The 26,110-nt window shown below is 44.6% G+C and overlaps 1 protein-coding gene across 4 annotated transcripts in view; it reads right to left on the bottom strand.

Annotated features, from left to right (window-relative positions):
* LOC133107297 (cell adhesion molecule 2-like) overlaps positions 1 to 26,110 on the bottom strand; it is a 349,725-nt gene that overhangs the window by 67,555 nt on the left and 256,060 nt on the right. For all 4 annotated transcript variants that reach the window (XM_061216277.1, XM_061216279.1, XM_061216280.1 and 1 more), the window contains one exon: positions 10,534 to 10,683. In XM_061216277.1, coding sequence (XP_061072261.1) covers positions 10,534 to 10,683 — 150 coding nt within the window. The remainder of the gene's footprint in view (positions 1 to 10,533; positions 10,684 to 26,110) is intronic.

The raw sequence follows: 26,110 nt of genomic DNA, 5'->3' as shown, positions 1-26,110 counted from the left end.
CTTTTTATCCGGAGCTGCACATTTCAGCCAGCGAGTAATTCATCCCTGGCACCGTAATCAGCCCTGATTCCCCTCACCGTCGAGGGCCCTGATGAGTCCGGAAGATTCCCTGACTGTCGATCGACTCACATTCACCAACTGTCACAGAACTGACCGAGCGACTATCAACAACTCAAAGCAGACTATATGCTAATAAAAATAACTGCTGCTACTGTATATTTATTTATTTATTGAGTAGAGGGGCAGCCTGTAGCCTCACGGCGATAGTACATGACTGGGACCTGGAAGGGTGGTGGTTCAAGCCCCGGTGTAGCCACAATAAGATCCACTCAGCTGTTGGGCTCTTAACCCCACATTACTCAAGGGGGGATTAGTCGAATCATATTTATGATAGATTTTCATTATTCATCATATGTAAGTGGGGTACAATACCAGCTCATCGTATGAAGAGGAATATATGAAACGGATTGAATAAAATAGACGTTTTGGTCATTGTTTAAGATTCACAAAAGGCAAACCGGTGCCTTGCAAACACCGTTTGGCATCGCAAGGTAATATCACCCTCCAGGAGAAGGGCACCGTTATCATCTGGATAAGAGTGTCTGCCAAAATGCCTGTAATGTGCTGTTATGGCACGGCGGTGCAGAAGATAGCACTGACAGTCACGGACCGGCAACCTGTCCAGGGTGTATTTCTGCGTCTCACCCACTGCATCCTGGGATAGCTGCCCCACCCTCCCTCCCTGTGGCTCTGACCATGAATAAGTGAGTTAGATAATGGATGAATGGATGGAGGTCCTTACAGCACAAAGGTCCTGGGTTGGTGAGTTGTCCAGGGTCTACTATATTTCTGCCTCTCACTCAGTGCATGCTGGGATATAACCCCCTCCCTCCCTCCCTGTGGCCCTGACCATGGCTAAGCGAGTTAGATAATGGATGGACGGATGCAGTGATGGACAGCAGCTTCCTCTGTGTCCTCCAGGTTAATTCTATGTGACTCAGTGGCTCCTTTCAGACCCAGTTAACCCCACTCAGGGCCCGGTTCTCCAGCCTGCGGCCTCCTGGCACCACCCTGAACATGGATCAGTGAGCTCGGCTGACTGACAGCCGGAGAAATCAATCACACTCAAACGAGCCCGGCTCATATTTTTATACCGACTTCAAATGGCACAGACCTCTGGACTTGTGGGGGTTGTGTGCGCTCCTCATTGGCTATCCGCTAACCAATAATCACAGGGCTCACAGTGAAGAGGACAGGGCCAAAGCAGATTTAACAAGTTACTGTATAAAAAATGTGTTTATTATACCGTCCATTAACAGTTTCAACTCCCTGTATTTCCTACTGTAAAATCCAACTATGACCAGCTTGCAATTCCAGCTACCAGCTGTTTGAAATCATAGCTTGAGCTGGTCAAACCATGTTGAATAAATGTTTCAAAACCTAGCTTAGGCTGATTTTTTCAGCAGGGTATATTGGGAAAACAAGGCTCAAAGATGCGTTTCTAGCGGTATGCTAATGAAAATGCATTCCAGTCCAGGTGACGCTGCGAAACCGTGTGGAAAATTCCGGGCTGGTACTGTCAGCTTTTAAGTGGTCAAGTCCAGCATTTATTTGCCAAAAATAGCAATGCATGCGTGTGCCATTGCATTTCCATACAGTGGAACATTTGCAGTATGACGAAGGCTTTAAGATTTAAACGCTAAAATGTTTGTGAGAAGCCACCTCAGTGAATATTTTGATACAGTATGCAATTCACAACCATTTGCAGTTGGTTCAGCTCCTTCAGGGAAAAATGTACGCATGTGACAGTCTGCCTAACTGCCTTTGAAAATACGAATGTCCCTTCTCACCGATAAAAAGGCAAACACACAGACACACACACACACAGACACACACACACACACGCTCACACACACACATGCTCACACACACGCTCACACTTACACACACACATACACACACACGCGCACACACAGTATTTACCTCCATATCCAATTCATAGTTTGACCAAATTACTTAATTTGACGGTCTGCTGAGCAGACACGGCCGTTGAAATGGACAGCGGCAGTTACTAGTGGCAGTTGGAAAGCACAGATCCATGAAGCCAGGATTCTGCAGGTACTGGATTGTTTTCCCGGGTAAGATTTATCAGAGCACTCCCGTGAAAACTTGGGTGGGGGCTCGGAAAGGAAACGAAAGGGAGACCACTGTGTCTTCTGCTAAATGGAAATTTAAACATCCAATTAATTTCAGTAGGAGATAACTGCCAATGCAATGGAACACTTTGCACAAATAAAGGCAAAACACATACCATCTAACACCACTGAACATTCACAGGCGCCTGTGAATGCAAAAAGTGAGTCTGAACAGCACTCAACAAAGAGAATTCTTCTACAGAAGACCAGAGCAGCACAGACCAATTTAACAGAAGAAAATGGCAAGCGTTAAAGGATATGTGGCTGCTTGATCCATTCTTATACAAACAAGAATTATGCTTGCTTCAGTAATTCCTCTAATGATGAGAGCTGTTAAAATTATAATCTGTCCACATGTAGCTGATATTAAAACAGCCTCTAAGTCACAAAAGAAATCATTGGATCAAGTTACAGTGAAAAATAAAAAAAATTAAAGGAAATTATAGCACTTTTGATAGTGTAGTCCTCTTTTTTGATGAATGTCAGAATAGCACTGGAGTAAATACAATTATTGTTGAGGATTCAAAACACCAATTATTAGCACAGGCAGCTGTGAGAATAAATAAATTAGTTCAATAAAATAGTTAGCAGTTGTATGAATGTCATTGATTTTGTCCTGCACTGTTGATATGCATACACTGAGGTGGGAAAGCACTGTAGTGAGTGACCAGCAGAGCCAAACAAACAACCCAGGTCAAAGTAGTTTGTCGTACTTGAAGGCATTACATTTAGCTTTTATAATATTTGGTAAAAGAAAAAGGCCTAATCATTTTCCTCAAGGAGCTGCAGTTGTAAAGGAAAGGACTACAATGCACGCGGGACTCTGAAGGCAAGTTGCCAGTTCATTTCATTACCATAATCACTGGCTCAAGCTCTTTTTTTAAGGGGATTCGAAGCCTCGCCTCAAGCAGTTCCCCAGGGCCAGTCAAGTTATTTTGTTCTTTACGGCCCATATAATAAGTGCACAGCTTCAGTAGTCATTCTGTAGATAGGTTTGATGAATAAGCCATTTATTATTATTCATTTTAATTTGTTTCGGATTTTTTCCCGTTTTTCCCTCAATTTAGTAGCCGATTGTACCCTATCTATTCCTTAACACCACATTGCTCCAGGAGGGATTGTCCCCTTCTCAGTCTAATCAACCCTCAGTCGCTTTGGATAAAAGCGTCAGCTAAATAACTGTACTACTGTAACAACTGAGCCATATCCCAAACTGCCACTTGGCAAGAAAGCTGATATCAATAGGGAATCCCTACGGTGTCTGAACAGGGGATGAGGGACGGGCTGAAACAGTGTCGGTCTCCAGTGGGGCTGTGGTGGAGCGGGCCTCTGAAGTGGAGACCAGTGCGGTTCCCCTCCCGGGGAAAGGCGGGTGGTGGGCTTCTGATTTTGGGGTCAGTGTGTTCCAGGGCCCGGCCGTCCTGAATGCCACCTCCCACTGACCCGCCATCTTGTAGTGCTAATGTAACCTTTCCGAATGGACCGGGCTCCCTCCCACAAAAGGCCTTTGGATCGGGCCCTATTGTCCTGGGTCCTCTTGCATCTTTTCTTTTTGTTCTGGGTCAAATGTATAACACCTGATGGTGGGGACCCAGTAAAGTTATAGCTACCTCCATTTTGGGAACAATGACACAAAGAAAAAGGTATACAACATTTCTCATTTCTGAAATGGCAGACAGGTCGATGAGTTCTGCAGCAGGGCATGAAGGCTGTATGTACAGACAGCGTGATGTGACATTGTTCGGTCATGATGGGAGAGGGATAAATCTTGAAGGTGTGAGATGTGCACCGAGACACAACTTCTCTCTGCCAGTCGATTAAGCAATGAAGCAGCACAGCTTTCCAGAACGTTCCCCCCTCCCCCCCTGAATTCCCCCAACACCCAGCACCAACACGCCAAGACTGCCCTGCTCCCATAATCCCCTTCTTCATTAACACTGTGCATTTGTATTTGTCATGCCAATAAACCTTTTATCTGACTGTGTGTGTGTGTGAGAGAGAGAGTGTGAAAGAGAGAGAGAATGAGAGAAAGGGTAGAGAACAGGGAGAAGAGAGAGGGGCAGAGGGAGAGAAAGAGAGGGGAGAAAACAAAGGAGATGGACAAAGAGAGAGAGAGAGAAAGAGAATGGAAGTCAGAAAAGAGAGCGAAGCAGAGATAGAAAGAGAGGGGGGAGAAATGGAGAGAAATGAGAGAAAGAGAGAGAGAGAGGCATTTTCACACTTAGCCCAATAACCTCTGCTCTGCGCTATGGCCCAGGAATGTGTGAAGCATCACAAACACGCACTCCCACACTGGTGGGCCATGTCTGAATAAAGCCAGCACCATCTCCTTCCCCACCTTCCTCGCCCTCTCCTTCCCCACCTCCAGCACCCTCTCCTTCCCCACCTTCCGCACCCTCCCCTTCCCCACATTCCTTACCCTCTCCTTCCCCACCTCCAGCACCCTCTCCTTCCCCACCTTCCTCACCCTCTCCTTCCCTACCTTCCTCACCCTCTCCTTCCCCACCTCCAGCAGCTCTCACCCCCCACGCTGGTATTTTTAGCGGCCCTCGGTCCAGACACGGCGGGATGTGTCTGTGATCTGCAGCGCGAGTGTGAGCTGACGGTCATGTTCGTCTCTGAGCCCACTTTCCGCTGGCCTCAGATTCTCCCTTCCTAGCTGGGTACTGTAGCAGCATCAGTGGACAGAGTGTGTTCAAGGCCTTATGCTATTTAATGTGAACATTTTCAATACAGTGATGTGCAAAATATTTGGCACCCCTGGTTTAAATATCATTTACAATGAATCTGTATGTGATCAAAAGTAAACCTGAACTTAAACATGAGACCTTTTATGAATTATAAATTGTGCAAAAGTTTGGGAACCCTTTTGTATTTTTCATTGTTTTAAAAAATATGATTACTAGGGCCCAGACCCAGGTGATTTACTCATTAGGGTCAGGTGAGTATAATAACTTTTTATTCTGCCTTTTAAAGTATCTAACTTCTGTCTGATGTTAACAACCATGGGTTCCTCTAAACAGATGTCCAAGGATTTCAGAGAAATGCTAAGAAGAACCCACACAGCACTGCAAAAAAGAGTAGCAAACACAGGTCTGTTTACAGGACAACAATACAGTACTTTAAACAACAAAGACCTACATGGCAGAGTTGCCAGAAAGAAAGTCTGAATTATGCAAAAGAAAACATTGAGAAGCCTTTTTGAACAATGTGCTTTGGACTGATCAAACCAATATTTAACTTTTTGTCCACCACTAAAGAAGTTATGTTTGGAGAAAAAAGGGTGAAGCCTTTTGTAAAGAAGAACACCTTGCCAACTGTGAAGCTGTGAAAAACTGTGAATGGAGGTGGATCCATTATGCTTTTGGGTTGTGTGGCAGCTGGGGGCACAGGAAATATTGTGCAAGTGGAAGGAAGAATGGATTCCACCTAATATCAAGACATTCAAGAGGCTATTGTTCAAAGGTCAGTCCAGACATTGAAGTTAAAAAGAGGTTGGGTATTCCAGCAAGACAATGATCCACAGACCACTAAAATCAGTTTCTGAAAACATTTGAGGCAGGAAATACGCAATGCAGTCGCTGAATCCTTTTTTCCAGTTTGTTTCATGAATGTTATTCATGACAGCTTCAGCATGTCGACTGCCACTTCTCTTTTGTTGCATCCAGATAGGTTGAATATTAGATTGGTAGCACAATTCCCATCACAGAAAATGTACCATCTCTGTGGTGATTGACAGCATAATGCAGCCAATGAGATCCACTGCCGATACCAAGAATCCTGGAGGGCCTGCCAATCAGCCGGTTAGTATCACCCTTTCCCCTCTGAGCAATTATATAGGGGGGTGGGGGCTGAGGCTCTTGGATTTGCCGGGCTGACACGCACAAGTGTGCTGGTGTACAGCGACACCAAGGATCAGGCCCACAACCAATCAGCTCTCCCGCTGTGTCCCCTGAGATGAAGGCGTGATTGCTGTAATTAGCGGGAGAAAGCGTTATAATCTGCCAATGACACATTACCTCGCCGAGCTCCTACACACAAAGGAGGAAATTAGACTCCTGCCCTGTTTTTAAACATGTGCTCTTCTCTGGTGCGTGTGTCCTCAATTGCCATAAGCACCGGTTTTCCCGCGGCCTTTTGTCCAAAGGGCTTTGATTGACACCACACCGTGACTTTGTTTAAGTGGTTTTCAGCGACCGGCTGTAGAGCAGGCAGACCTGAGAGAGTCACGGTCTGTCATTCAGCAGAGCGCAGTCGCAGGATCAGGCCCGGCGCAGCTCAAACTTTCTTTATTAACTTCTCTGCAACGATCGCAACACCCTGGACTGAAACGTGCATAACCGCTTCACCTCTGAGAGCTGCCCTGTGTCCCTGGGAGGCTTAAGAGTTTGAAGGCGGTGGTGGAAAAACACAAAGACAACAAACGCCGGGTTTAATGTTGATACGCGGCAGAATGCTCTCAGCCAAGAACACAGGACAACGGCGGGGCATTATACGAGAGAACAGCACGGCCCTTTTTGAAAGGAAGTCAGGACCTTTCCCAAACGAAGCTGCCAGGGCTTTTTGAAAAACGGCCGAGTCCTTTAACACAAGACCAGCAGGGGGAGGAGCCTCTGGAGGGATGCTGAAGGACGTCGTTCGTCTCAAATAAAATGTCACCGGCACACTGCAGTTTACCGCCACAGAGCATGATGGATCCCCCATAATGCCCTCCATACAGTAGCTTTGTCTGTCGCGTTGAGCCAGCGCCTGCCAGCGGTTATGAGGCACCAGAGCTGTTTCTGATGCATTACGTCCTGTCTTATATGTTACAAATATCACTTAAAGGGAGGTGTTACTGCCACTGTTAGATTTGGCTTTTTTATTCCACTACTGTACGAGACAACATGATCTTGAACAGCAGCCACAGCTTATTGCTCACAAAAATTGAAATATTTGGTAGGATTAAATGTTTTTTTCTCCCAATATCTCAAACTATTTTTGATGTCCATTATCTTTTCATGCCCAGTTATAAGCATTCATGTAGTCCAAATCTTTGTCCATCGCTGCATGCCAAAGTGACTCAAACCAAAATGAAAAGGAAATCCGCAGGAAAGGATTTGTGAAGCGCTTCCTGCTGCGTATAACCGGTGAAACTGTTTGCTCTTGGACACACCGTACGATTTCTGCTTTTCAAAAGGAACATTTTAATCAATGCCAGTGGAACAGGCTGCAGGCCGAAGGTCAAAAGGACGCCATAAATAAATCTGGAGTAAGAACCGATCCAACCAGCAGGCCAATATCCATGCAGTACACTCAATCAGCCTCGGGTCTCGGGCAAAACAACATTTCCCAGAGTGCCAGTGGGGCTCCACACCACTTTTCCTAGCCTCTCCCGATACTTTGCACAAAGGGACTTCATAGATCTAGGAATAACTAACATAATTAAATGGTAAATGGACTGCATTTATCCAAAGCTTACAATTGATGCCTCTCATTCACCCGTTCACACACACACTCACACAGCAATGGCGATTGGCTGCCATGCAAGGTACCAATCAGCCATTCGGGAGCAATTGGGGGTTAGGGGTCTTGCTCAGGGACACTTCGACACACCCAGGGTGCGGGATCGAACCGGCAAGCTGCCAGACGACCGTTCTTACCTCTTGAGCTAATGTTGCTAATGAGCTAATTAAGCCAACCATCAGACTCAGCACAACTTTGCATAGCGACGAACATGGCGCGTGTGGTTGCTAAGGTAAAGTTTGTTGAATGAGAGGTGGACCTACCCGGCCCATGGAGTTCAAAACTTTCAATATGGCACTAACTCCTTTTTTTAAAAGGCTGATTTCAATACAAGACCTGGCATTCTCAAACTTGAACTCGGTCTATGAATAAAATATGTAAAACAAAAATGTCCGCAGTATTTCTAACAGAGCAGGTCATATATGAATACTTGCGAGCCTCAATCCCAGGTTTTACTGGTGTTTGACAGGTTTTACTCAAGTTACCTGAGGACACCCTCCTACACGGTTCAACACTAACAAGATCCATGAACAGGGCCTTAAAACTGGGACCCAGTCAATCTATTCTCACCACGGGGTGCCACCACTCACCGCTCACTGCGCAGCAAGAACTGTCCCTCGATTCAGCCCGCAATTATAAGCCCGAATCACTTTGTTTCCCCCCCCCCCCCCCCCCATGCGCAGCGGCAATCAGCAATCAACACCACCAAGGGGAAAGGCGACGTCGTGGAAGAGAAGTAGCACTGCATCTATTTGCCGTTGAAAGTTTAGGCGTGTGTGTTCATTCAATCCGGACGGGAGCTTTTCACTTCTCCCTTCCCCTTTTTTTCTCCTGCCAATTCGAAACGCCCGACGGGGGGGCGAGACGAGCACACACACCCCCTGATGCTCGAGCGGCGGGGCGTCGCCCCCCCCCCCCCCCCCCCGATTTAACAGCTGGGCAAAATTGAAGCCGCAGACGTGCCACCCAGAGAGGATTCTGGGAGACAGTCACCATGCACCCTCAGACATACAGCGACAGTGGAGCTACACTGGTGTTCTTCAAGGATCAAACCTCCCAAATGTTACCTGGCGGTACAGTAATGTTCTCTGGGTACAAATGAGGATAAAATGGTACAAATTGCTGGCTAAAGGGTACAGGTTTATGTACCTACAGGCTACCGCACTCTCAGAAATAGTGACAGTGGAGGTACACTTTTGTTCTTCAAGGATCAAAATTCCCAAATGTGGGTACAGTATTGTTCTCTTTGAGTATTAATTAGCACGTGTTCCAAAGCAAAAAATGCACAAAATAATTATATATTGCTGGCCAGGGGTACCATTTTATGTATCTATAGCAGGGGTCGGCAACCCTGGTCCTGGAGAGCCGCAGGGCGTACTGGCTTTCGTCTCCACCTTAAAATAAGCAATCAATTCAGACCCAAGAAACCAGGTGAGGTGAGTTAACTGTGCAATCAACGACTTTCATTGATCAATTAATGCCAAGTAACAACGAAAGCCAGCACACCCTGCGGCTCTCCAGGACCAGGGTTGCCGACCCCTGATCTATAGGTTACCACCCCAGTGACAAGCATTTGTACCTTTTTAGGCGCTTTTCACCTTTATTTCTGAGACAGCTGTATATTTGATTCTACACCGCATTATTACATCTCTGGCTTGTGCCGCAAAAAATAATACAAGAAAATTTAATATTCAAGTATAAATGTTCAATACAACCTAAATTATGCATGAACACACTCGCAGGAAGAAATTAAATCAAACTACAAAGAGTTGAATCACCTTGAATCACAGAACAGGCGAGTGATAGTTTTGTATCAAAGCAAAACTGGAAAATAGGAACTGACTGGCCACAATTTATCTCTGCAACAAGCCTCATGGAGTCTTCTGAGGATAGCAACATGTCGTTTTGCCATGATACACAAAGACATACACCTAACATTGAAATTCACTCTTTTACTGTAAATGGTGTTGAATAACATATTTCTCCACAAAGCTCTGAGGTTACTCAAATGTAAAAAGCTTGTTTCCATCAGCGAGGAATGACAGACAACAAACTGTGGTGGGTTTAAAAGACTGCAGTAAAAACACGTCTTTCGCACTTTCGCAAGTCTTTCTAAATCCCTTTCCCTGGCCATCTTTCAGCTCATACATTCAAGCTTGATGTTAGAAAGAGTCTGATTTCGCTGGAGAAAGGGGATTTTGTTGTATTCACAGGGGTGTTTACGGAGATGAGGGGACTTCAGACAGGCTGGGCCTGCTCTAGATGCACAGTACAGTGGGTACAGATGGGGTGTGGAAATGAAATCATACCCTGCCAGTGACCCATCGGGCTGGGGCAGGATCACGAGGCTAACTCTCCTTTTCTGTCATGACTACAGACACAAAGCCCAAAACCAGGGGAAGACCAAGGCTACCAGAGCAGCTGTATGACCAGGCAAAGGTTCTTGGTATTTGTTCTTCAAAAACCATATTTCCCAAATGTACCCTGAAACTACACTGATGTTCTCTTTTGGTACAAATGAGTATGTCTTCCAAGCAAAAAAGGGTGTATTTTGTACCTAAAGGGTACCGCCCCAGTGAGAGACACTTGTATCTTTTTTTAGGCACTGAGAGTGGGCCCGGAAAGAGGCAGGGGGCCTGCAGATTGTATTTATTTTAAAAACAGAAAAACATGGACAGTGGCTACACGCAAAAGACTTTGACTGATTAAGTACCTGGTACATTCAGTTCTTAATCAGTTGAAGTCACATATATTTAATAATACTGCAGCCACTGCAGCACTAACTTTATGAAGTAATGACATTATGAAGTAATGATCTCTGAGGCCTACTCACCTTTCTTGTCCCCGAAGAACAGCGTCTGCTGTGCCGGGTTGGACCACTGGAGGGAGGTGTTGTCATTGTGCTCCACGCGACAGGTCATGTTGGCCACGGATCCCTCTGCCACGGTCACGTTCTGAGCGATCGGGAACTGACCCTGGCTACCTGCAACGGGAGGGGGGGGGAGAGAGGGAGAGAGGAGGGAGAGAGACAGAGGGAGAGAGGAAGATAGGGAGAGAGAGGGAGAGGGATAGAGAGAGACAGAGGGAGAGAAAAAGAGGGGGAGAAAGAGGGAGAGAAGAAGAGAGAGGGAGAGGCAGAGGGAGAGGGAGGCAGGGAGAGAGACAGATAGAGAGAGGGAGAGAGACGGAGAGAGAGAGAGAGAACAGATCAGACAAACAGCTGCTTCTCCTGCATTACCATTCACCTGCGTTCACCCTGTGGAACAGGAGCTGTGAGATGAGATTCTCTCCTGCTCTGCTGTTTTTCGACACAATTTGTAGCGCTTAGCACAATTAGCATCAGATGCCTCCCACCCTCCCCCACCCCTCCCCAATCAGTGCTCCAGAGGAACAAGTGTAGCAGCATCCTGTTGAATGACCTTCAGACACCTGGTCCTCTGCCCTGGGGCCTTCTGACTGACACCACCAGCGTAACTAACTCTGGTGCAGAAGACCTGCCGCGTCAGAACGGACCACAGAGCTGAACACAGCAGAACAGAACAGAACAGAACATGCTGTACCATGGAGCCCTGGCTGACCTGTGCACCATAGGAATACCGGAGTAATTGAAAGGGGTGGAGAACGATGGCCGGTCTTCCGTTCCGCAGCACTAATTGGACGTGAGGCCCAGTTAGCCCCAGCCGTGGTTCTGCCGGGCAAGCACCCACCACTGCGGCGAGGAGGCCAATCAAATCGGCTCGCCCATCGTCCCGGACGCAGCATGCCATCGATCCGAGCCACCGGCGCCACCCGTTTCCGCGGAAACAGCCCGAACGCACCGTAATCGGTGAGCTTCGTCTGCTTTAATTGCACCATTTCCCAGCTGCGTCCGTCATCTCAGCGAAGCTGTGACCGCGTTCGGCCGAGGTCGCCCGCATCGTCTGATCCTTCCCTTTTGTTTTTGTGTTGGAATCAAGCAGGGCTGCTGCTTCACAGACAGGGCTGCCAGATGTCCACTTTTCTAATTATTTGTACATGTCTGGTTTGTGGTCCTGACTGGACAATGTATTGAGCTATTACTGGAAGGAATTTACCAGTAGTTTGTAATTAATTTATGTGTCAGTGATCCCCCCCGTCTGTCGCTTTTGCATGTTGTCCAGTATTGCCAAATTTAAAGTCTGGCAACCCTATTCACAAACCAAGGGTAGCCTCCCAAACTGACAGTCCAGTCTTTAAAACACCAATGACAGAGGTTATGGCCTGTTTCCTGTACAGTGTTACGGCACTGTACGCAGTATCTGCCCACTGTGACGAGGCTGCCAGATCGGGCTCCATCGTACTCACACTCCAACACACTGAATACAAAATGGCGGATTACCAAAATCTCGTTCTCGCGCTGGTGTGCGAGAGTGCAAAGCATTGTGGGAAGTCTGAATTCCCTCGGAGGTGTAAAAAAAAAATTGAATGAGTTTGTATATCTGCATCTTGCAGGTCTGTGAAGAATAGATCCACACGGTACAATTTTAGCTCCGCTGACGCGCAGATAATAGCTGTTGGAGGCTCGCTATTTATCTGCTATTACTGTAGCCGAAACTCGGCACGAGCACGGCGAGATCGTACATCAGCTTAATGGCACAGATCTTGTAGCGTGTCAGGTGCTTACGAGTAACAATAATTGCTCTTGTGAGTGCATACAAGTTGTGATTAAACTTCTGGCAGGCCTGAAATCTCTCTGTGGGATCATGTTCCGGGTTCACGAGTCTAGGACTGCCACTGCCACCGGCCCAGGCGAAACAGCCATCCAACAGCGTAGCGAGCGAGCAGCTTTGCAGCAGTCCAGCTGGGTCTTGTAGAAACACTGAGTGTGTTGAGTGGGCTTATTCGGATTCATCCTGCAAAGATGACGCTCGGATTCCTTGATCTTTAAATCCACGGGAAAGTTCATCTTAGTCTCAGAACCCCCCGTAACATTAGCCGTTCTCCTGGTTTCCTGGATCGCCACAACGGCACCACTCGAAAAAACCAAAAGCCAAAGCAAAGAACGCCCACAACAGAGCCAACTGATGGGGTAGACAGACACAGCCTCCGGACTTAATAATAAAGCTGGTGTTCATATGCCAGTGCCAGACACGTGTGAGAATCACAACCACGCCCCGAGATTGTGGCTCTGCAATCTCGACCACCAAACAAGGCGCATGTCATCCGGAAGGTACACTCACAGGATGCTCACGTATAATTAAACATGAATTAAAAACTGTAAAACAGGTCCTGTGTGCTCCTGGCTTAGCACCATCCCTGTGGGATACTCAGTGTGTCCCTGGAGGGTCACATGCTTTACTAAGTCTGGCTTACAGATTACATTTCATCCTGCTACTACTACTACTACTACTACTACTACTACTATTACTACTGCTACTACAGCTGCTGCTGTTGCTTCTACTACTACTACTACTGCTGCTGCTGCTATTACTACTACCATTACGACTGTTACTGCTGCTACTCCTATTGTTACTACTGCTACTGCTGTTGATACTACTACTGCACAGACATAATAGTTATAAGCTGGTCTAGCTGGGTATGAGCTGGTCAACCAGCTAGTGCTGGTAGCTTCTGAACTGGTAGCTGGTCAAACCATGTTGGGCTGGGAGCTGGTCTGAACTGGCTAACGAGCTGCCAGCTGTTTCAAAACGTAGCTTGAGCTGTATTCTTTAGCAGGGCATACAGTAACTGATAAACAAACATATTTTAAACACTTTATAGCAGTTTTACTGCTGTACATAAATCAGCACTCAAGCAACATGTAACATTTTAATAGCTATCCGACCAGACATTGAAAAAAAAAATCACATTAGCTGACAATGCTAAATGAGTAGCACTGTTTGTCTTTCCTGCTAAGCAGATAAACTCCAGCTGTGTTAACCACGGGAAGTGCCTCAGTACAACAAAGGGATGGATTTGGAAGTTTTAAGGTGTGCATTTGAAAGCAATTTGCATCAAAAGAGGTGGTTTCCCTTTCAACGGTAATTACAGCGTACATGACAATCGGCTTGATTTGATAATGAAGCTACTTCTGAAACGTATCACTTTCAGAGTACAGAGAGATGAACGCGAACTATGTGTGGACTCTCCACACTCCCTGTGTTGTTATACAGTAGAGTAGCATTTCAGCAGCTTCCTTGGGCCTCAGATGCGTTTTTGAGTGTTTGACTTTACAAATGGCCTAAATCTTGGTGGTATTTCATTTTAGCCTATTACAAAGTGACAACCTGTCATAATATATCATAACATTATACTTTGATATATATATATATATCACTCAGTTGCAAACAAGTGGCAGTAAATATAGATGTTTTGGATCATAGTCCTGGTATGGCATATATACAGTACCAGTCTGTTCTGGCCCACCTCAAGCACAGGTAGTACCGCTGACTACAACAGCCTTTCACTAGGCAGAGAACAGGGACTGAAGGGAGTACTGGGAGCTTAAAATAAATGCCGCTACGCAAAAAAAAATTGTGGTACTTGGAAGTGCAGAGCATAGAAGTGGTACTGGCCCACTTTAAGCACTGCCTATCAGGGCATTCTGTATTCGGCTAGCTGGTAGCATTACATTACAGTTATTTAGCTGATGCATTCATCCAAAAAAATAAAAATAAAAATACTTACAGGTGATTAGACTAAGCATGTAAGAACAAATGGAAATACAGTTACAAACGGCAACACACATCCAGCAGGAGAGTGCCCACATACTTTCCACTAAAAATGAAAAGGTTGCAGGGCCCAGAACTGAAATGTATGCCTTTCTCACTCATGAATTCAAGGTAACACCTTACAATAAGGTTACCAGAATTGGCATTAGCTAATGTAATTGTTAATGAACTAACTATTGAGAAGTTAATGCGAACAGCTCTGTTTAGTATTTGCACATCATTAATTCATGTGACCAACTACATTAGTTAATGCCAATTCATATTGGAATGTGGAAAACATTCAATGTATTTGTTCATGCATAAATAATGTATAAATATTAATGTAACAAATACATTAGTTAGTCGTTCATGACAACATTAACTATTGAAGGGTTAATTTCATGCCTGTTAATGTATTTGTGCATCAATTAATTCAAGTTAACACATCAGTTAATGGAAATTCATGTGACCTTATTGTGACTGAGTTGAAACACATTAATACAGATTCTCCAGACATTACTCAGACTGGGAGACATGAGTGAATGCACTGCATATATTTTCAACACAGCAGCAGCACTGTATATATTTTATTTACTGTGGCGTTTTCAGGACAATGCCACCCCGGAACAAGCCCCAGTAAATATGAACTCAATCTACAATTCAGTCATGTTGATAGGCCCCAGTTGGGTCATCTGTCTCGAGATGTATGCCAGTTTATTGTTTTGTATGCTACAAGAAGAGTGGGAACAGAACTCATGATTCTTGATAAGTGATGAAAAAAAACATTGAAGTGACAGAGTGGCGAGTAAACATCGAACGAGGGAGAGCAGATAGTCGAGGTGAAGGAGACTGGATAGCTGCTCTTACACCAACTGACTGAATTGACTGAAATTTCCATCCACACTGACTTATATACGTACTCGTTTGACCCTTTGAAGACAAAGCTTCTTTTTTTTTTGGAACATTTTCAAGTCAGTGTTCTGGAATGCTGCAGGTTTCAATTACCAGCAGTGATTGTGACATCAGCATTGGAATGTTCAGTTAAGAACACTCAGTTGAGAACATTCTAATCACATATTTGTGTTCTGACACCCTGAAGGGTTAACATTATGTGGGCTGCCACCTCTGCCACCATCCCGTCAGTCGCCCACTGTTCACCCTACACTGCCATGTTCAGTTATTTTATAGCCTGCTAGCTGGGCTTGTCATACCCTTTTATTTTAAACTATTTCCGCTCATTTAATTTCAGTCATAATAAACAGATTAAAAAATGACTGGTTATGTATGATATGAATTTCACTCATTTCAGTCTTTAAAAGAAGAACGATCTGTAAACTTTATGAAAATCAATATAACGTTCTGTGGGAAGGTTTGGGGAGGTCGAGGGGAAAGGGTAATTATGCAAAAAAACAACAGCAAAAAGAACCGACACGGAAAGACCCCGTCTGGAATCAGAAACGCTGAAAGACTGAGTAATCTCCGAATTGTGACAGCACCGCCCCCTCTCCCGCAGTGATTGATACCTGTGGGCGAGTTTCATGTGCCGGAGCCACTCAGGACCCAAGCTGGTGTGAAAGCAGCGCTGCTTTATGGAGCGCCACCCTGCTTTCAGGCAGTGACTGAGCGGAGACGCCCATTTATCTTCTGGAAATGCACTGGATTAGAAGCATACGCACCTGCGGCAAGCCAGAACATGTGCAGTAGCTTCGCATTTCCACTGTTCACGGCAAAGTTTTGGTGACAACATATCAGTATTAATAACTGTATTACAAGGTTCATTAATTACCTGACCTTTACAATGTTCTGCAGATATACAACACGACTTTGTATCGTAAATTAATCAGCTGAAGTAGCAAGAAAAATAAAGTTAGTTGTGAGATCATTACTTTCCATGATTATAATAATAATTTCTTATTTAGCTGGCGCTTTTATCCAAAGTGACTTACAGTTGATTAGACAAAGCAGGGGACAATACCCCATAAGGCCTTGCGCAAGGGCTCAACAGATGTGCGCTTACCGTGGCTACACCGGGACTTGATCCACCAACCTTGGGTCCCAGTCATGTACCTTAGCCACTAGGCTACAGGCTGCCCCCTATTCCACCATGAGGATATAAAGTTTCAGGCTGAATAATAATAATAATAACAATAATAATAATAATAATAATAATAATAATAAGGAACAATAATAAGGGACAGGGCTATTATCTGGGACCTTTGCCAGAAGGTACACTTTACTGAGGGTCCACAAGACATAGTCTGAATGAATCGGTCACACTTTCCAATAAGGTTCATGAGTTGATATTAACTACTGTAGTTGTTAACAGTAATTAATGATGGATTCATTCATTCATTCGTTAAGCATTTGTTAACAAATAACTGACATATTTGTTACATGATATGTATACATTAGCAAACCATAGGATGAACTTACAACTATTAGAATTAACAAATACATTGACTGACTTGTTGATTCCAATATGAATTGGTAATAACGAATGTAGTTGTTAATATGAATGAATGATGTACACAAACATTAACAGAGCTGTACAGATGAACTTCTTAGTAGTAGTTAGTCACTAACTACATTAGTTCATGCTAATTCATGGAGCCTCATTGTAAAGTGTTACCTGCGAACCTCATCTGAATTCGGCCTCAGAGAGGGAGGAAAACGCACGTTGATTACACAAAATGGAGGCAATGAAAGGAACCGATCTGAGGGATTATCATCTCTTGCGACGCCTGTCCAGGAACAGAGTGTCCTGACGGGAGGACCAACAGCTGATGAGCAAAAGCAGATTGCATTGGAGAGAGTCACGCTCACTCGCTCCTTACGTTCCCATTACAGCCAATCAAACAGAGTACAGCATGTCGATTGGTGGGCACACATAATTCAGTCAGCCAATAAGCAGCTTGTTAACCACGTCACGGCCCTCAGAATGGGAAAGGGCGTGGCACCGAGGCCTCCGTGTCTCCGTGGTTCGGCTTCTGGTAGTGCCGTAATCGAGTATAAATAGACATCCTGATGAATACGCAAATCTCAATTAAACAGGCATGAATCCACGTCTTTTCTGCCACTGCTTCCCAGAGAAAACGTTGGGATGGGCACAGCTGCCAGGGAACTTCCAGGGGTTCCAGCTCCACGAAAACCCCCCCAAAAAACTCAAAAATAGAACAGGGGGCACTGTGGTACCTCCATGATTTCAGCATTTAAGATTCAGAATGAGGGAGTAAATGGGGGGAGGGGGGTTCATTTCTGTAAACACACTAGGGTAGAAAAGGATGCATGATGTTTATAATGAGTTATTTAGCTGACATTTTTATCCAAAAGCGACATACAGTTGATTAGACTAAGTGAGGGTCTTATCGTGGCTACACCAGGGCTTGAACCACCCTGGTTGCAGATCCTAGTTATGTACCTTGGCCACTAGGCTACGGACTGCCCCTTATGTTTTTTATATGTTTTGCAAAAGCTGGTCGGCAAAACACAACTATGATATCAATGTACTTTTAACTTGAAGCTATGAGATTTCAGTCAATGACCCAGTGCCAAGCAAGCAAGCTGTATACATACATTACATTAAATTACCTGCACACATATCAATTTCTGCTCCAGGTGGAAACAGCAATCTCTGTGACATCCAGCGCCACCCCACCACTCAATCTTCAGATTCCATTTCCTCCGAACCGCTCAAGAGCTGGCGGTAAATCTACATCACTTCAGTGAAAAGGCACAGTATGAAAGATTATTTCATCAAATTCTCCCCACATTTTCCAACGCAGTCCACAGCGAACCCATCGAAGCCAGTCGAGCAAATTCCTGTGATACACTCGCAATCTGACTAATCACATCATCAGCCATTACAGGTGTGGCCTTAATTACCGCGAGTGCGTTCCCCGCCAGCGATAAGCCGAGGCAGATGTTGTTACCGTTTCAACCGGATTAAATATTTAAAACCGCCATAATGCTTATTAACGACGCGTTTTAGCCTTTCTGATTGCATCTTGGCACATCACGTGAAAAACGGGGTCCTTATTCCTTTCTTTCTCCTCATTATATTGACTGACAGGTCATCAATCAAAACGTCAGAGCAAAAAAAGACACCACGTCTTGTACATTCCATTTTCAAATCCCTGTAATCAGCCGAATGAAATTTACAGTATGACTTTGCACTAAACTGGTCCTTTTGGAAGGCAGTTACTTTGATGAAAAAAATCTTCAGTTTATTATTATACTTTGCTTTTTCCCCTATACATCATCCTCTACAGGAATCCCTGTTGATGATATACAATATAAATATTTTTTCATCCATTTTAATAGATATGTAGATAGATAGATAGATAGATAGATAGATAGATATCTCATAGACACTCAATGCGCTTTACAGTGATGGGGGGAAACTCGCCCAAACCACCACCAAAGCGTAACATTGGAGAGGACAATTTTAGTCAGGGGATGAAAATTTATGCAGGTTGGAAATTTTGCCAGGACACCGGAGAGCCCCCTAGTCATTGCAAACAGTGTCATGGGATCTTTAATGACCACAGTGAGTCAGGAGTCAGTTGATTCTCAGCCCCGAAAATTGGTTAGCATTAGCATTAGTAACATGCTCAGCAGAGTTGAGGCCAGATTAGGGTTACGCTCAGGAGTGAGGGAAAATGTTAGTGCTAGATCTGGTTTGGTTTTCATCCACTCCTAATAGAAAAATCCACTGACCCCAAAGCCCATAGGTTTAGGGTTAGAATTAGGGTTGGGAAAACAGTAATCCTTAGGGTTGAGTTTTCAGGCTGTGTTAAGAAGTGAGGGAAATTGTAAGGGCAAGGATTAGTCTTTGATTTGGATTTCCACAATTCATTTTCACAATGGGGGACTAAGAAAGGCAGCCTTATCTATTTTCATAATTTTTCAGTGAAATACATTTTTCAAAATAAAAGATTTTTGAAGAGATTACCTTGGATTTATCTTGGTCTGAATTGATATTTAGATTTTTACATTTTAATAGCCCTTCAGGCCTATCATTGGAGGTTGTGGTGAGGGTTAGAAAAAAGTTTTTTTTGGGTTGAGGCAAGTTTGGGGTTGAGGGGAGGGGAGTAAGCATAAATCCTTGATTTGGATTCCCACACGTTTTCACTTTTGGGACAGCTTAAAGTTTTTTTGTTTTTTTTAAATGAGTTTTTCTAAATAAATCACTTCAAGCTTAGTTTTTCAGCCCCACACTCAGAGTTACATTGAGACAGGCAGACAGTTATGTTATGTTCAGAGAAATGCTTTGCACGTCTAATGCAGAGGAATCGGACTCCAGCCCTGGAGGCCTGCGATGTCTGCCTGCGTATTTCAGCAAATGAACCACTCATTTAAGCGCCTGATTGCCGAGCGGGTCCTTGCACCTTGTTTCAATCCTGCCCGCTGATTGAAAAGAAAACAAACCCACCCACAGACCTCCAGGTCCTCCAGGACTGCAGTCTGACAAGACGGGCCTAATAGGAAATTTTAAAAGGAATTACAGAAAGTACAGTATATACCAAAAGTGATTATGTACTATAGTACTAAAAAAAGAGAAGGTTGTGCAACCAGTAATAAAAAATCAGACAGATCACAATTTCACCATATACTGTAGGCCAACATCAATCACCAGTTTTGGCTAAAATAAGCCTTCGTCAGGCCATATTAAGAGCATATTAAGTAATAGTCAGAAATCCACCAACATTTGACTGCACACAGGTACAGTTTTTCCATGTCATATTGATCAGATAGGATTGTTGCCCTTTGTGCCAATACATGGATCCAGATGAATGTGCTGTTGCACGCCTACTCGCATGCATCTTTTCCCACGTGATACAGTGGACCTTTACCACCAGGGTAAATATTTAATGATGGACATCTCATTAAAGTTCTCTCCGTTCTGTTCATTCCAGGCCCGTCAAAATCACATGGTTCAAACAGGCTTTCACCAGCACAATGGTCTAACTAATTGAATAAGAGCGGTCATCCGGGTGTGTTGAAGTATCCCTGAGCAAGACACCTAACCCCAAATAGCTCCTGATGAGCTGGTTAGTGCCAGTTGCCATTGGTGCATGCACTATATAAACAGTACATTTACCATCATACGTGGTCCAATTGTTCAAGCAAATATAACAAAATTCAAAGCTTAAAAAACCAGGAAACCAACAACGAAAACATTTATTTTCGTTTGCCATCAAAAAAAGTTAGCAAAGAAGTTTCAGTATACATCATTACCACAACCTTTGCTTGTGGCTGTCCTGCTTATATGGGCCTTATTCAGTATATAGCCAATCACAGGCACTGTTTGTAGGTCTTTGGGACCCCTGTGTTATGGCCCAACCTCTTCCATGGAGCATGGGGGCACAGTGGAACCGCAACCTAAAATTAAACCAAGTCCAAACTCGGAATGCTTGCAGGGGGACATAACACCTTCACATGGCAGCGATCCATCTATGTAGGCTGCATGACATTGCCTCATATGATATCCCACTATGCTGATCACATAACTTCCTTCTGTTGAGTGTGGACTGTGAGCATGCACATTCCAATTATATCAATCTAATCTGGAAGAACTGTACTCCTTGGCTACTGTCCGACTATACCCTGCTTTAAAATTGACCTGGTCAAGCTGTCCATAAGCTGGTCTAGTTGGGTTTGAGCTGGTCAACCAGCATGGCCAAATTGGTCATAAAGCTTGTCTAGTTAGTCAACCGGCTAGTGTTGGTAGCTTGTCTGAACTGGGAGCTGGCCAACCAACTACAAAGTGTTTCAAAATATACTTCAGCTTCAGCTGGTCAAACCATGTGAAGCTAGGAGTTGGTCTGAACTGGTCGACCAGCTACAAGCTGTTTTAAAACCTTGCTTTCAGCAGGGTAACTAATCAATAAAAACCAACAGGATGTCTCAAAATAAACAGCTGAAGGGATGAATAGTTTTATATGAGCATTGCCGGGGAAATGCCTTCCTGTAAAGAAGATAGCACTCCTTCCTGCGAGACAGTTGGGGCACGGGGGGCGGCGGTTGGACAGAGTGAATCACTGGCCTGTATCAGGAAGAGAGGCTTTTCACAGAAGGCTAGTCACACAAAATGTCCGCCTCTCTCAAGCAAACAGAGCAGTCTGCCTCTTCCTTCAGGGGGAACGAGGCATACACGCCTCCCATCCCCGCTCATCGACTCACACCACACCACCGATTTCTCTCCGAAAAAACCATATCATGGTCGGCCACACATCGGCATTCACCGCGAACGGCGGGAGACAATTATTTGTGTGCGGGAAAACGTTCCGCAGAGAGTCCCGTAGCGTGGGCTGGGGTACGAGGCCTCGTATTCAACATTTCCAGAGAGCAAAACAATCTGACCTTTTTAACGATCCGCGGCAGGCTGGGCCGTTCGAGTAAGGGCCACTCGAGACGCCTGAAGGTAGAGGAGCGAGTGACCTTCAGAGCTAAACCCACATCCTCCGCTTTCACTGAGCGCGCTCAGACCCAACGGAGCACTGGGGGACTGCGTCCTCTCCCAGTGAGCGCGCTCACACCCAAGGACCAGTCTGAACTTGCGGGTTCCTGAATAGGTACCAGTTAGGTCAGGGTTGCTGGGTGCACTTTCTATGTGACAGAATTGCACTTACAGTCTGCAGGTATGGGACCATTAATCATGCTGAATAAATTAGATGTCCCGGGGATTATGGGATTGTTTTGTAATGGCGGTGGAATAATAGACTGCCTCACTTCTGTTCATTAGACAATTAATGGACATGTTCATTTATAAAACTGCAATACATCATATTTAATTAGCAGTGTTCTGGAGTAGCTTGTGTTGCAAACATGCAAATACATTTGCATACGTATATGGCAGTGGCAAGTGGTGTGTTTTAAAACAGAGGAAGATGGGGGGGGGGGAGTAGTTATTTTAATTAATTTATCATAATTAGTGTCCGAAACCTTGCTCTCACTGCACCCAGAAATTCAATTCATGTTGTCCAAGCAAGGAGGTCATATTGATGAGATGATTCAGAACTACCTCACTTATTTTGCTATACTTTGGCCCTTGGTGATGAGCACCATCAACTATTTTATGTCTGCCCGGAATTCTTAGTAGTGCATTTTCAGTAATTTGCTCTTTAGAATTTCCCAGAACAACCGTATATGGGGTCACAAGAAACGTAAATCACTGACTGGGGGAAAGAAAGTGTGACATCGCAATCACATTTCAATCGAGTGGCCAACTTCGAAAGTGAACTTTGATCTTGATCTTCCTACCATGTAAGAGGAGAAGGGGGTGAGAGCCTTAATTTGCTATTGAGGGATCATTTGAGTCATAGTCCTCCACTGGGAATGGAGTGACATAAGGGATGGGGTGGGGGGGGGGTGGGGGTGGTTTGGTCATTTCCAACTCAGTCTCTTGAAGGCAACAGCAAAACCACTCCACAACTGGTGGTGTCATCAACAATAAAATACCCACTCTTCCCCAAAGCCAACCCAAAGGCCTTAGTACTTGTTTGAACTCTGAGTATGTTATTAAAAACTCTCTCACTTTCTCTCACTTAACATAAAATAGTTGATGAAAGGGCCAAGGCATAACAGTGAGGAAAAGATTTGCAGTCCTGAATCATCTCATCGATGTGACCTCCTCCCTCCAGTTGCTCCAATTCCAATTTACTTATCCATCAAGTTTTATTTTAAATGTGGAAGTTTCTCACTTTAATTTTCCAGCAGCAGCTGTGACTGCCCTTTGGCTGTTGACGAGTCCGTCTGGCCTTGTTTTTCACCGCCGACATCGCGTCTGAGTAAGCCCGCGGAGGCGTGCGAAAGCGCCACCCATGATGCACCGCTCCCCCGTCACGCAGGGCGCGATGCCGTCGAGACTTCGAGGTGACTGTGGCATCCTGCGGAGGCTGGCAGGGTACTGCGCAGAAGGATCCCAGCATGCACTGGGAGTCACACCCTGGCTGTGCCACCAGTGACTCGGGGGGGCGGGGGGCAGACACAGCACCCCAGGGCCTAGCCGATGGGTCGCCGTTGAGTAGAAACCACAACAACGAATTCATTACAGGGATTAAAGGTACAATAGGTAAGGTAATAGGTTTTAAACATTGTTACAAGACCATTGTAAATCCCTTCCTATTTTTGAAAAAGGCTCACTGACATGTTGGCTCACCCTCTGCCTGTGTTTATAGTGCTTAAATTTAGGTTTCAAAATATACAGTTGACGGACCGAATTCAAGCTCACTGGTTGAAATTTGGTTCTCACTGCCACAGCCAATGGCGTGGGGGAGGTTTCAACGTCAGCGCTTTCACAGAGAGGTGGGAGGCTGTTAGAAGTCCGAAATTACCAACTGACTTAAACAAAGTCAGCTACAAAAGATTCTTTAGGAGAAAATGGAATGGGCCACAGTGTGAGGGGAGGATTAGCTAAAAGGTATTGCAGTACTGAAATGTGGTTTCCGTGTCAGTCCTTGCATGAGAACATGAAACATTGTGGCCTCAGTGAAATCAACAAATCTGTCTCCTCGTCATGTGCAATTTATTTATCTTTTATTTATTTCTGATTTCATTTTCATAGAAATTCACAAAAAGATAAATGGTCTTGATTGTTAAGCATGTGTACTGTAGATATATCTTAAAAAAACAGAAGAAGTAGCATGTAAAACAGAGCAAACATTCAAGCAGTAAGCAAATTAAATTACGCCTCAAATTACTCAGCACCGCTCAGGCCAAAACCACTTTGAGACAAACTGTAATTTTTAATTTAAGAAATCTAATCAATTACAAAACAACAAAAGTGAGCCTAGCAATTTCATTCCCATTTGCACAATCAGATTAGGCCACAGCTGCTGGGTGATTTTCCCCGCACCGTTATGAATTATTGCATAATTCTTCCTGCAGTGTCTAATGGGACAGGAGTAATCTCGCCGTCATGATCAAGCCATCTCCATGAAAGTAGTTTTGACACACAGAAACGCGGCCGTGATTGAAAATGCCCACAGACCGGGCGGTGAGATTTACACTAAATCACAGACAGGTGAGATGTGCGACTGGAGCTTCAGGACTTGATGCATTGCTTGTGTTTTTTTTAGCTACATGGATCTGTCTCTTTGTGGAAGGTGGAAACAGTACACATAGATCTCTGAGCTTGTATGAAAGAATACATCTTTTATAATAGATATTTAAAACTTTTATAATGGAATTGAACTTTTACAGATTCCCCCCCCCCCCAAAAGTATATAACTTTTAAAGTAACTTTTTTTTACGATAGAATAAAACTTTCACAGCAACTTTTATAATACAAAAGACCTTTGACGACAACTTTTTTTTACAATGCAATAGAGCATTTCATGCAATTTTTACAATTCAAGAGACCTTTTACAGTACAACTTTCATCTGTCACTGTTCCATACACTAGAGTGAAACGGCTTGCATATCCTTGAAGTATGATGTCACTAGCCTGCTCTTAATTATTCTAGTTTTCCAATGTATTTCATTATTTCCTCATCTCTCCAACTTATCTCATAGACATCATAACAAGTCATTGATTTTAGTCACATGTATATGCACACTGCAGTCATCTTGGTCTGTTATTTATAAGGAGGCTATAAGACTTGTTTACAGATTGTAAACCCCTTACTCATAACAGTAGATGAATTTGGAAAATTCTGTGAGGCTCCTTTCTCCTTGGTTAACCAGCAGTGGTTTATAGTGCTCATGGACCCCTTTTCTGGTTGGAAGAGTGTCACCCTATGGTCCCTTCTCCAGCAGAATAATACATGGCAGGAGTCCTGTGTTTTTTTCTCTGTCTGTCCAGGTATAAAGATGGGCAGCACCTTAACAGTTTCCAAGAACAACAAATGCTTGTACTTCTCTCCATGATCATGAAATAAAGCTGGACCAAGACTGAAGTCTGCGTAGGCCTGAATTACTCTTAACTGAATTATTCCTCAGGAATCACTGTATGATACATTGAGGTGGCCTTCCTTAGGGAGCTGCAGATTAAAACATGGGTACATTTGCATTCACAACGCTGTACTTCACTTGGTATTCCACCATACAATCTACACCTTCTACACCTTGCTTAAATTCCACATCCAGAGAGAAATCTGCCTCGGACGGGAAGCGTTTCTGACATCCGAGCTCCTGGTGTCCTGGAATAACCTACAAAAACATTCCGCCTTGAGAGCTTAATTTCACTGAAGGAATTTAAATCAGGAATTCAGGAAGCTACACTGCAAGGGCTTCTTCTGGGCTATGTCATCAAGGCTGACGTGTGGAAATATGCTCTGAGCGCTCTCTCGGCAATCACAATTATTACAGCATATATCTAGACTTGTGCGATATGTCAAGCCAGGGGGGATATGGAAGGTCATATATTTCTGTATTTTTGACAACCATTGACTCTTAATAATCTACTTAGTCCAGCTCATGTAATGCAGTGGTCTTCACTCCTGGTCCTGGAGAGCCGCAGGGTGTGCTGGGGTCCTCACTCCTGGTCCTGGAGAGCCGGAGGGTGTGTTGGCTTTTGTTGATAACACAGTTAACTTGCATCACCTGGTTTCTTGGGTCTGAATCGATTAAGGAAGAAAACAAAAACCAGCACACCGTGCGGTTCTCCAGGACCAGGAGTGAGGACCCCAGCACACCCTGCGGCTCTCCAGGACCAGGAGTGAGGACCCCGGCACACCCTGCGGCTCTCCAGGACCAGGAGTGAGGACCACTGCTGTATAGGATCTGACATTTTAGCTAAAT

The sequence above is a fragment of the Conger conger genome, chromosome 13 (assembly GCF_963514075.1).
Source record: "Conger conger chromosome 13, fConCon1.1, whole genome shotgun sequence".
In the NCBI taxonomy this organism is placed as follows: Eukaryota; Metazoa; Chordata; class Actinopteri; order Anguilliformes; family Congridae; genus Conger; species Conger conger.
Note: the sequence above shows the minus strand (reverse complement) of the source record. Positions and strands in the feature narration are given on the sequence as shown.